The following is an 11,215-nucleotide window of genomic DNA, read 5'->3' on the forward strand; positions in this document are numbered from 1 at the left end:
CTCATTGTAAGAACTCTCTATGACCTTAACTTTGCAACACTTGTGGATTTCTTAAATTGTTAAGCATGGATTGCTTCTTTATTAATTTATCATGGATGGGTGTGTACGTCGCTCTCAATATAGTATGCTTCTGTGTCATTGATAAGCAATATAGTTCATCACATTACCAATAACTTTGTTCTGACCGTTAAAAAAAAAACCACGGCTTAGCTTTTTGAGGATAGGGAACAAAAGAACTAGTGAAGGTCACCAACTTGAAGGAGATGAAGCATTTTTTTGGTTCCAAAGTATATCTATATATGGGTGTCCAATAGATTCTTTTATAAATAATAAGGATTGAATCTTCGAAATTTATTTTAGTGAACAAGTGACTCAAATTAGTTACTTAATTTCAATTATGTAATCATAAAACCAATTTAACTTGCAATAAAAAGCAACTTTAATCGCAAAAATTTACTTAACTGTCAACTGTCAATATAATATACTATACTGTAATTTCATACTAAGTACGAATACTAGTTAAATCTCTTAACATTTGTTCACAATCTCTTTGTTGGGGCAAATTTATTTACCATTTTCCATATGGTTTATAATAATAGTCATTCGTTAAAGTTATCCATAATTTTAAGAACTTATTTACTTTAGACAAACCATAATTTAGAATATAATTTTAAACATCGAATTATTGTTTTTTAAATGAAAAGATATTAGGTAATTATTACTCTTTTTTATTTTTGTTTCATATTTAAACAAATGAGTTAATTTTTTATTTTTTTTTACTAAAACTATTGACTCTAACATTTTCTTTTCAAATGTTTAAAAATAAAATTGACACACTTACAAATTACGAAATGGCACTCAAACTTGATATGAGTAAAACCTACAACAGAATGGAGTGACATTTTTAATGATTTATGATAAAAAAAAAAGGTGGGTTTTGAATCGAGATTTACTGACTAAATTCGTGAATTGGTGACAATCGTTTTTTTACTCTTTTATTGTGGAAGGTCAACCCTATAATTTTTTTAAACCAAATAAAAGTATCCGTCAAGGTGACTCTCTATCTCCTCTTCTTTTCTTATTATGTGCAGAAGGATTTTTCTTCTTACCACACAAAGTAGAGCAAAACAGTCTCATTTAGAGAATTCAGATAAATAGAAGATGTCAAACTATAAATCACTTGCTATTCGCTGATGATTCCATTCTATTTGATAAAGTCTCAAAAAATAGTTGTGCCTCTATTATATAATTATTAGAATTTTATGAGAGCTTTAGTGAGAAAAGAGTTAATCTTAATAAATCGGCTCTATTTTTTAGTAATAACACTCCAGTACTGATTAGAACATCCTTAACAGCCTAACTGAATATTTCTCACATAGGTGTATAGGATAAATATTTGGGTCTACCTTCCCTTATCAACCGCTTTAAGAAAGCTACCTTAAACTTAATCAAATATAAGGTTCTCAAAAGGATACAAGGATAAAAAATGTACTTGTTATCTAATAGAGGAAGTCATGTATTATTCCAGGCAGTTGGTGAAGCCATACAAATCTATAACATTGTCATGTTTTAAACTTTCAGAGAGTTTGCTAAATGAAATTCATAATATTCTAACTTAGTTCTGGTGGGGGCAGCAAGGTTCTGAAAGACAAATAGTATGGATTAGCTGGAATAAGATGACTAGGCCTAAGAAAGAAGGTGGGCTTGGTTTCACAGATCCTAGGACTCAAAACCTGGCTCTTTTGGATAAACAGTGCTGGAAAATTGTAACTCAACCTAATTCTCTTCTTTCTAAAATACTTAAAGATAAATACTTCAGATTCAATTCTATCTTTACAATAGAAATATGAACCTTACCTTCTTGGGGTTGACAAAGTATTCTTGAAGGGAGGTGAGTTGTAGAGAAAGGCATTAGTTAAAAAATAAGTTCTGGTGATATCTGACTCTTCAGTGAACCATGGCTCCCTTCTCCTTATCCCTTCACTGTTCCACCATTGCGGTACTACTATTAGATAGTTACCATCTGTTATGGATGAAAGACCTATTTTTGTCAAATAAACAGTGGAACCATGCATTAATCTCAAATCTTTTTCTTTCAGAAATTACCCAGCGAATCCTTTCCATAATTCCGCGAGAAGGTGAAGACACAATTCAATGGTGATGAACAGAGCAAAAACATATGATATTGTATTAGGGTACATGATTGCTTACCAATTTTACCATACTTTCATTGAATTTTGTCCGAACTTCATGCAACAGATGTCAGTTTGGAGTCATCTATGAAAGCTGAAAATCTCTTACAAGATTTTGCTCTTTGCTTTGAAAATCCTCTATGGTAAGTGTAAGGCCCACATCGGTTGGAGAGGGGAACGAAGCATGCCTTATAAGGGTGTGGATACCTCTCCCTAGCATGACGCGTTTTGACGAGTGAGTGTGGGGGGCTTCGGCTAGCATCCCTATCGTCAAAGGCAAAACCGTGAGGCCTTGTGTGCCAAAGCGGACAATATCGTGCTAGCGGGTGGTCTGGGCTGTTACAGATGGTATCAGAGCCAGAACCCGGATCGATGTGCCAGCGAGGGCGCTGGACTCCCTTAGGGGGGTGGATTGTAAGGCCCACATCGGTTGGAGAGGGGAACGAAGCATGCCTTATAAGGGTGTGGATACCTCTCCCTAGCATGACGCGTTTTGACGAGTGAGTGTGAGGGCTTCGGCTAGCATCCCTATCGTCAAAGGCAAAACCGTGAGGCCTTGTGTGCCAAAGCGGACAATATTGTGCTAGCGGATGGTCTGGGCTGTTACAGTAAGCTTCCTGTTTTGCTTCTCATCCACCAGCGATTCTCATCCACTACAGCAACTTGTCCAATCTGCAAGTCAACACCAGAATCACTCATGTACTGTCTATTTTTTTTTGTGCCTCATTCCAGACTTCAGATGTTCCTTGTTTTTCTATTGGTAGAGGGATTTGGTGCTACAAACTGGATATTAGGGAACAAGCTCTCATAGAGTTCGACTATTTTTTATTAGATCTTGGAATATTTGGAAGGAGAGGTGTCGGCGAGTCTTCGAGTATGTCCAGGAGCCTTCGAAAAAAATACTAGCAATATCGCTTAAGTTGGACCAGGAGCTATTTATTTTGCCTTATGCATAATACTCTAAGATTTTTTTTCTGTTTATATTTTTAAGTTATTTTCTTCTTACAATTTTACCTGTTTGTGAATATTTGAGAATTCTTTTTTTTTTTAATTTCTCTTGTCCTGATTTTTAGATATTATATTTATTTTTCTATTGAATAAAATATCAATATTATCTTGAAAAAAATAGCAAATTGAAGTTTTTTTCTTAGTGCTTGTTTGTACGTCATTATTTTGATAAAAAAAAATCTATTTTTTAATGAAAAAAGATATTTTTTTAGTATATTTGACAAATTTTTAGTAGTACAAGTAAAAGCACAAAAAAAAATAAAAAAATATCTTTTTTGAGAAACTGTAATTTACATATTTTTTTAAAAGATATTTTTTCTTAAAAAAAGATGTTTTTCATGTAATAAATAAAAAAAAAATACTTTTATATTATTATATCCAAATATTATTGATAGTCAGATAAAACTTTTTTTTTACATCAAATACCTAAACATAAAATTACTTTTACTTTTTCTATAAAATTTTTTAAAAACACCCAAACAAACCTTTATTGGTGGTGATAGTGGACTAGTGGGCAACAAGGTAATAGGCGCCGCAGTTATTCCCGCTCAATTTCACATTTTATTTTTGAAAGCTTGTCCTCTCTTTTCTCATGCGCGGGCGCCTCCACTCCACAACTGATTCGCCACGTCATCACCGTAAAATTGAATTCCATATACTGCCTTCAAAGTTCAAACCCTATCGTGAAAAGCTAAAAATAGAAAAAAAAAAAGAAAGAAATTAAATTTAAACACATCATCTTCCCCAATCTCTCTCTCGCCTGTTACTGATTTTCTTCTTTCTTCACTGCAACTTCCTCTGTCTTAAGCAAGACGAAACAATCTCTCACTCTCTCTGCGTGTTCCCCTCCGCTTGTCACAGGTCACAGAAAATAATATCTTATCTTACTAATGTAGAAAAATAACAGAGAATAAAATAAAATATGTTTTTTATTTAATTTCTTTTTTCAAAAAAGAGCCAGAGAACCAAATGCTCCACGCTTTAGTGTGTCAAGCCATGTGAGAGTTCTGACACATTCTCTTCCCCTCCATCGGCAATTCAATTTTGCTGGTCTCTACTGAGTCGCGAACTCGGTGAGTGAACCCAATGGCCTCGTCTTCGCGAGCAAGGAGTAGCTCACCGTTTTCTCACCGCAAATCCTCCACGCCTTACTCCTCCACCTCTTCATCCTCCTCCTTCATGAACGGAAGGTTAATACCTCGCTCCAGCTCCTCCTCTTCCTCATCGTTCTTCAACTCCGGTGGCCGATCCATTACTCCGAGTCGTGGTCGCAGCGAGTCAACGTACTATGGTGGCGGCGCACGCAGCTACAGTGGTCGTTCGCCTGTGGCGTTCGGAAATGAGGAGCTGATCTCGGAGCCTTTGGATTCGTCGAGGTCCGCGGACAGCATTTCGGTCACGATTCGGTTTAGACCATTGAGGTAATGCTTAGATCTAGAGTTATGCTTTCAGATCCATTCCCTGCGGGATTGAATAGTTCGATTTTGGCGTTTGTGTCATTTGAAATTTAAACGTCACTGAAAGTGAATGGTGCGGTTGCAGTGAAAGGGAGTATCAGAGGGGAGACGAGATTGCGTGGTATGCCGATGGCGACAAAATTGTCAGACATGAGTATAATCCAGCTACTGCATATGCATTTGGTATTATATATTCCTCTTGTTATCTCTCTTGTCAGTAAATTTTAGGGTGAATTAGGTGTTTGGGGAAATCTACTGGGGAATTTTATATGATCCCGATATAAGTGAAGAAACTGTGGATGCTTATTTTACAATTATGATTTTGATTTGTGGTAGATAGAGTTTTTGGGCCACATGCCAATTCAGAAGAGGTTTATGAAGTTGCAGCAAAACCTGTGGTGAAGGCTGCCATGGAGGGCGTCAATGGTACAAATTATCACTATCTAGATGGATTAATGCAAATCTGTTTTAGCTTTGATCTTATTTTTCTGCTCGAGTGAACTGGCATTGCACGGGTATAGTGTTAAGGCAGCTAACAACTAACAGAGTCATGCATTTGGGACGTAACTTTATTCTAAACATTGCAGGAACTGTGTTTGCCTATGGTGTGACAAGTAGTGGTAAGACACATACTATGCATGTAAGTGTCATTCTTTAATACCATACTTTCTCTTATTAGAGTTTTTTTCTCTCTTTAAATCTGTTTTGTGCTGAAAGTAAAGGTCTCCTGTGTCACTCTTATACTGGACTTTGTATTTTAGATCACACATATTGTATCATGTAGTGTTGGTTATTTGTCAAATTAGGATTATAGGACATTGTGGCATCGACTTACCCATGTAGCTAACACAACCTAGTGAGATAAACCTTGGTTGTTGTTTGAAAGCAAAAGGAAAATACATTACAAGAAAGTAGATAGTTTAACATTTTGTATTCTGATTCCAAAGAGATTCACAGTGTCGATTTTGTTTTAAAATACTTTCTGCCTGCAACTGCATCGTCTAATTCATTTACTTTTCTTGGTAGAATTTTCTCTCAAGTTCTGTTTCGATCATAATATGTGCAGGGAGACCAACATTCTCCAGGTATCATACCTCTGGCTATAAAGGATGTTTTCAGCATGATCCAAGATGTAAGATATTCTCCAAACTTAGTAAACATGGATCATTTCTTTATTGTGTGGGTTACTTTTAATTACCTGTGCAGCATTGTGCGCCACTATTGTTCATTTTAATGTTATATTTTGAAGTAAAAACTACAAATCGTGTTTTTGTACCTGCTTTGATAATTTTTGTGAATATGTGTTTGTGTTGGTTACTCTCTGTCTCTTGTAATTGAAGCCATCTACTTGTCACTCTCTTGAAAAGTTGAACATCATTAATACTTTTTACCTTAGTTAATATTTATGCCTTTGTTGAGTTATTCACAAGAATACATAAGCTCTATGCTTTGATTGGAAGCTATAACTAATAGTTACTGGCTTACAGCAACATTATTTGAAAATCTGATTATACTTTTTCTGCAGACCCCAGGAAGAGAATTCTTGCTGCGAGTATCATATCTAGAAATATATAATGAGGTAAAAAACAATTCTTTGTTCCATCATCTTGGAGCTGAACTAGGTCTCGCACATTAAAAAATGATACCTTGGCAGCAGCCTTTTCCCCCCTATCCTCTGCCTCTTTGTGTCATTGATTATCATTTATCATATTGTATTTAGTTTATAAACCATTTCGTTTTAATAGATGTGCGCTGGCTGTTTCTACTTGTTGTCAGGTGATCAATGATTTGCTTGATCCAACTGGCCAAAATTTGCGAGTTAGGGAAGATGCCCAGGTCTTTGCTTTATTCTCATTATATATATATATATATATATTTCTTCATCCATTCTTTCCAATTTCCATATCTACTTATCTATCTATATGTGTTGTGGCCATGGCTGATAAACTGGTTGATGTTCAGTTATGATGTTGGATTCTTATAATTTCTTTTTCCATCATCCTCTCTTGAAGCTTACAATATAGTATCGTAATTGCAGGTTTATTATTTGAAGATTAAGTCTTCATTTATTACACTCCTATTCTATGATTTACAAATAATAAAAAAAAATTATTTCTATATGTTAAATCGTGTTTTTGGTTTTTCATTAAAGAAAATTCAATTACAATATCTGTGATTGGAAGAAAATTTGGAATAATTGTCAATTTTGAATTTGAGACAGTTTCTTGTTTTCTTAAGTCCAATTTGGGATATATTTGATTTGTTGTTCCTCCTTTATGCCAGGGAACGTATGTGGAGGGTATAAAGGAAGAAGTTGTTTTATCTCCAGGACATGCACTTTCTTTTATTGCTGCTGGAGAAGGTACTTATGTTGACACTGACAGTGACAGTCACATATACCCAAGTTATTATTGTTTTAATTGAACTTTTAATACTATACTATTCGGTAGTCAGCTAGTCATGATTAATGATAGGTTGAGAACATTCTTTAACACGGTTTTGCTTGGATGGCAGAGCATCGTCATGTTGGATCAAACAATTTTAATCTGTTTAGTAGTCGGAGTCACACGATATTTACATTGGTAAGCTACTAACATGGTTGATATGGTAGTGTTAAAATTGCCATCCAATAACCGTTTTCTACACTTCAATTCTAAACGAGTTAATACTAAGAGTGTATTTGCTATAGTTTTTGGGGGAAAAAATCTGGAATTTTATAAATTATAATTTTTATGTAATTTAGAATGTTGAAACTTGAGATTTAAAAATTGAAAATCAACCTTTTTGTGATTCTGATTTGTTATGATACTTTTGCAGATGATTGAAAGCAGTGCCCATGGCGATGATTATGATGGAGTGATCTTCTCTCAGCTTGTATGTGAAACTTATTTATAAATTGTTACTTGGAGGTGTCCATATTCATAGTTGATAAACAACCATTCTCAGTCTTATCTTATTTTTCTTTTTATTATCTTTCAGAATCTAATTGACTTGGCTGGATCTGAGAGCTCAAAAACTGAAACAACTGGGTTAAGAAGAAAAGAAGGATCTTACATCAACAAAAGTCTTTTGACCCTTGGAACTGTAGGTGTCTTCCTATAGAATTTTTTATATATTTGGCCTTCGATAAGTTTTTCTTTGGGCATGTTTTATTTGCTACCGAGACCTCTAGTTGTATATAATAAGCGTGCAGTAACTCTGATAAAGATATAGTTATTACTGCAGAAAATTGATGTATTTCTAATTATTTTATTTATTTTTTTGGGTAAGTGAGTTAGCCAGAAATCATTGCATCAGTAAAGTAGATTATGTTAAGTGTTAATGAGATGATATTTATCACTGAACGGATTATCAAAAACAGCCATCCTTAGTTGTGCAAATGCTTGTTATTTGTTTGGTTGGAACTGGAGATAGATGAAAATTGCTTACCCTTTCTTTTGCCAGCTATTGTTGTTTTGGGTATTGGGATGCATGATTAAGGTTCGAATTTTACGGTTTCAATGTGAAGGTTATAGGAAAACTGAGCGAGGGGAAGGCATCTCATGTTCCTTATCGAGATTCAAAGCTAACCCGGCTGCTGCAGTCCTCTCTTAGTGGGCATGGTCATGTCTCAGTAAGTTTCGGATTCTACAAACTTCTTTGTTGATTAGATGGTTTAACCGTCCTTTTATTATGTACAAATGCCAAGTTATTATTCTATTTCAATATGTCATTTACGTTGATGGGCTGTGCATATTTGAACATTAATATTTGTTTAAATACGACAATTTCAGCTTATATGCACAGTTACTCCAGCATCCAGTAATATGGAGGAGACTCATAATACTTTAAAGTTTGCCAGCAGGGCAAAACGAGTAGAAATATATGCCTCACGCAATAAGGTTAGCTGAAACTATTAATTTACCTATATGCCTTACATATAAGCATTTTTTGGAGGTACCTGATTTTTTATGGAAATATATGTCAACAGATTATCGATGAAAAATCTCTAATTAAGAAATACCAGAGAGAAATTTCAGTTCTTAAACTCGAACTTGATCAGTTAAAGAAGGGGATGCTTGTTGGTGTCAATCACGAGGAGATTCTGACGTTAAAACAGAAGGTTTTAGCTTCCTCTGATACTACTTTCATAATATGATGGTTTTTTAGTACCGTACTTCTGTGATTGTGTGTAACCATTTCTGTCATGCTTTCATCATTAGTTGGAAGAAGGTCAAGTGAAAATGCAATCAAGATTGGAAGAAGAGGAAGAAGCTAAAGCTGCTCTAATGAGTAGGATCCAGAGGCTAACCAAACTCATTCTGGTATCCTCAAAGAATGCAATTCCTGGATATATAGCGGATGTTCCCAGCCACCAGCAAAGTCTTTCTGTTAGCGAGGATGATGTGAGCTCCTCCTTCGATTAAGTGTCTAGAATGTTATACTGTTTGCTACACTTAAAATTCTAAGTGCTTGGTTTTTTAGCTCAATATTATTTGCAGTAAAACTGCTTTAGCACATTTAACTTTCTCATGATATTCTTAATATCCATATAGCTGACAAATTTTATGATTTTACTGCTCGGAGACATTGAAGTTGTTCTAGGTAGTTATTTTGTTTCTTCTCATCACCGATTTAGTACTTGAAACTAAAATTTGTGTCCATGATCGAAGGATAAAACCATTTCAAGAGAACCATTTGTGTGTGTCTCTTTAACAGCTAGCTTTTTTGCTTTAGAAAGCAAAGCAATATGTTTTTCTAAACAGTACGTAAAATTGTTAAATCTTTCTTATTTGTAGAAATTTGATGCCCCGCGTGATGGTGGGTTGATTGAAAATGAGAGCCAAAAGGATGCTTCTGCATCGAGTAAATGGAACGGAGAGTTCTCCCCAGCTAGCAGTACTGTTACTGAATCAACACAAGCTGGTGAATTGATCAGTAGAACAAAACTGGCAGCGGTATGTTCGTTTCACTTCTCCCTAACAATATCTGTTTCAAATAGATTTTATTATTGGATGCTCTGGGCAGAGTTGTATTTCACTATAGATCCATCCATCCAAAATTCTTAACTTGATTTGTAATTGTAGGGAGGGATGACAATGTCTGATCAGATGGATCTTCTTGTTGAACAAGTTAAGATGCTTGCTGGAGATATTGCTTTCAGTACCAGTACTCTGAAGCGCTTGATGGAGCAGTCTGTAAATGACCCTGAAAGCTATAAAACTCAGGTATGTTGCACTTAATTGTGTTGGCATGATCTATTTTGTGCTTGCATCTCGAGCTATTGCTTTCACTTAGATACCAGGAGCCGATGCGAGGGAAATCCCACCGTAATTTTGAATGGAAATGGATAAGAAAAAGGAGAATAAAATTTCTAGTTGTCAAGACATTTCGAATAGCGATAATTAAATAGGATGACTAGCATCTATTTAAAGAAATCAAAATAAGATTAACTTAGAGATATGAGACGGTGAGGGTGCGGTTAAGAGAAAACATGGCAGATTGAAATTCTTTGTTCTTCCATGGTGGTTAGCCTTTCTGGGGAGACATTGGAAGTTGGTTTTCCAGACAAAATCCCTGGCAAAGAGGTGCGGGTAGTGGAATCAAGGTCGGCAATAGGCTTGACTGAATTCCTCCATCACCGTGAAGATGGTGGGAGGCTTGATGGTTCAAGTTCGGCCACGCAGGATTGTGCGCAAAGGAAAAGCATCGCCATGGGTGAAGGTTTGAGATGGAGGAAGCTGTGATTGGTAGCGCCTCTGTTAATGAATTGAACACTGGTAGCGGCTGAGTGTTAGGCTGGTGACCCACGGTCTTTTAATCTTTTTTAGTTCAGGATATAGGTTAGTGTTACCTGTTTATTTATTATCGACTATACTAGCCACCAAAGTCAGCTACAAATATAAAATATATATTGGAATACAACAATAACAAAATCTTGTCCCACTAGGTGGGGTCGACTACATGGACCAAACGACGTTATTGAGCTCTATCATGTATCATATCTAGAGAGAGACTGTTTACATGTAGATCTCGTTTGACTATTTCATAGATGGTCTTCGTAGGTCTTCCTCTACCTTTCACCCCTTGTCCATCTTCCATCTCATCCACTCTCCTGACTGGGTGTTCTGTCGATCTTCTCAAATATCCAAACCAAAATCAATTAAACCACACGTATTTATACACAAATACATTAGTGGCTGATTTTAGTAGTTGATTTTGGTGTATAAATAACATTTTTGATTTACGATAATAGGAGTTGAGTTTTAGTATTTTTTATTGGGACAAATATCTTGGTAAAAGTATATTGTTGAGAGCCTTCTTTGAGATTAAAATCATTTACTCTGACTTCAATATAACTGTGAGTTTGCATAAATTTGTCAATTGGAATGGTGTTTTAGTGTCATTGTTGTCCTAGAGTGTCATTAGATTTGAGGTGGTTATGCTCAATAATTTTTTTGCTACTCTATCAAAAAGCACAAAAGTTGTTGTAAAATTTTGATTTGAAACCTTCAATTTAATTTTGAACCTGTAAAATTTAAGTTAATAATTTATAATTTGATGAAATTTTTATGATAA

General features: G+C 35.2%; 1 protein-coding gene across 1 annotated transcript in view; it reads left to right on the plus strand.

Moving 5' to 3' along the window:
- LOC107608911 (kinesin-like protein KIN-7D, mitochondrial) overlaps positions 3,892-11,215 on the plus strand; it is a 15,706-nt gene continuing 8,382 nt past the window's right edge. Inside the window, exons 1-18 of the mRNA XM_021105952.1 lie at positions 3,892-4,061; positions 4,156-4,621; positions 4,743-4,840; positions 4,994-5,083; positions 5,245-5,297; positions 5,724-5,789; positions 6,183-6,236; positions 6,434-6,493; positions 6,941-7,019; positions 7,172-7,239; positions 7,475-7,531; positions 7,637-7,741; positions 8,166-8,270; positions 8,431-8,538; positions 8,628-8,759; positions 8,860-9,042; positions 9,436-9,594; positions 9,724-9,864. Coding sequence (XP_020961611.1) covers positions 4,287-4,621; positions 4,743-4,840; positions 4,994-5,083; positions 5,245-5,297; positions 5,724-5,789; positions 6,183-6,236; positions 6,434-6,493; positions 6,941-7,019; positions 7,172-7,239; positions 7,475-7,531; positions 7,637-7,741; positions 8,166-8,270; positions 8,431-8,538; positions 8,628-8,759; positions 8,860-9,042; positions 9,436-9,594; positions 9,724-9,864 — 1,893 coding nt within the window. The 5' untranslated portion in view covers positions 3,892-4,061; positions 4,156-4,286. The remainder of the gene's footprint in view (positions 4,062-4,155; positions 4,622-4,742; positions 4,841-4,993; positions 5,084-5,244; positions 5,298-5,723; positions 5,790-6,182; positions 6,237-6,433; positions 6,494-6,940; positions 7,020-7,171; positions 7,240-7,474; positions 7,532-7,636; positions 7,742-8,165; positions 8,271-8,430; positions 8,539-8,627; positions 8,760-8,859; positions 9,043-9,435; positions 9,595-9,723; positions 9,865-11,215) is intronic.

This window comes from Arachis ipaensis, chromosome B07 (assembly GCF_000816755.2).
Source record: "Arachis ipaensis cultivar K30076 chromosome B07, Araip1.1, whole genome shotgun sequence".
In the NCBI taxonomy this organism is placed as follows: domain Eukaryota; kingdom Viridiplantae; phylum Streptophyta; class Magnoliopsida; order Fabales; family Fabaceae; genus Arachis; species Arachis ipaensis.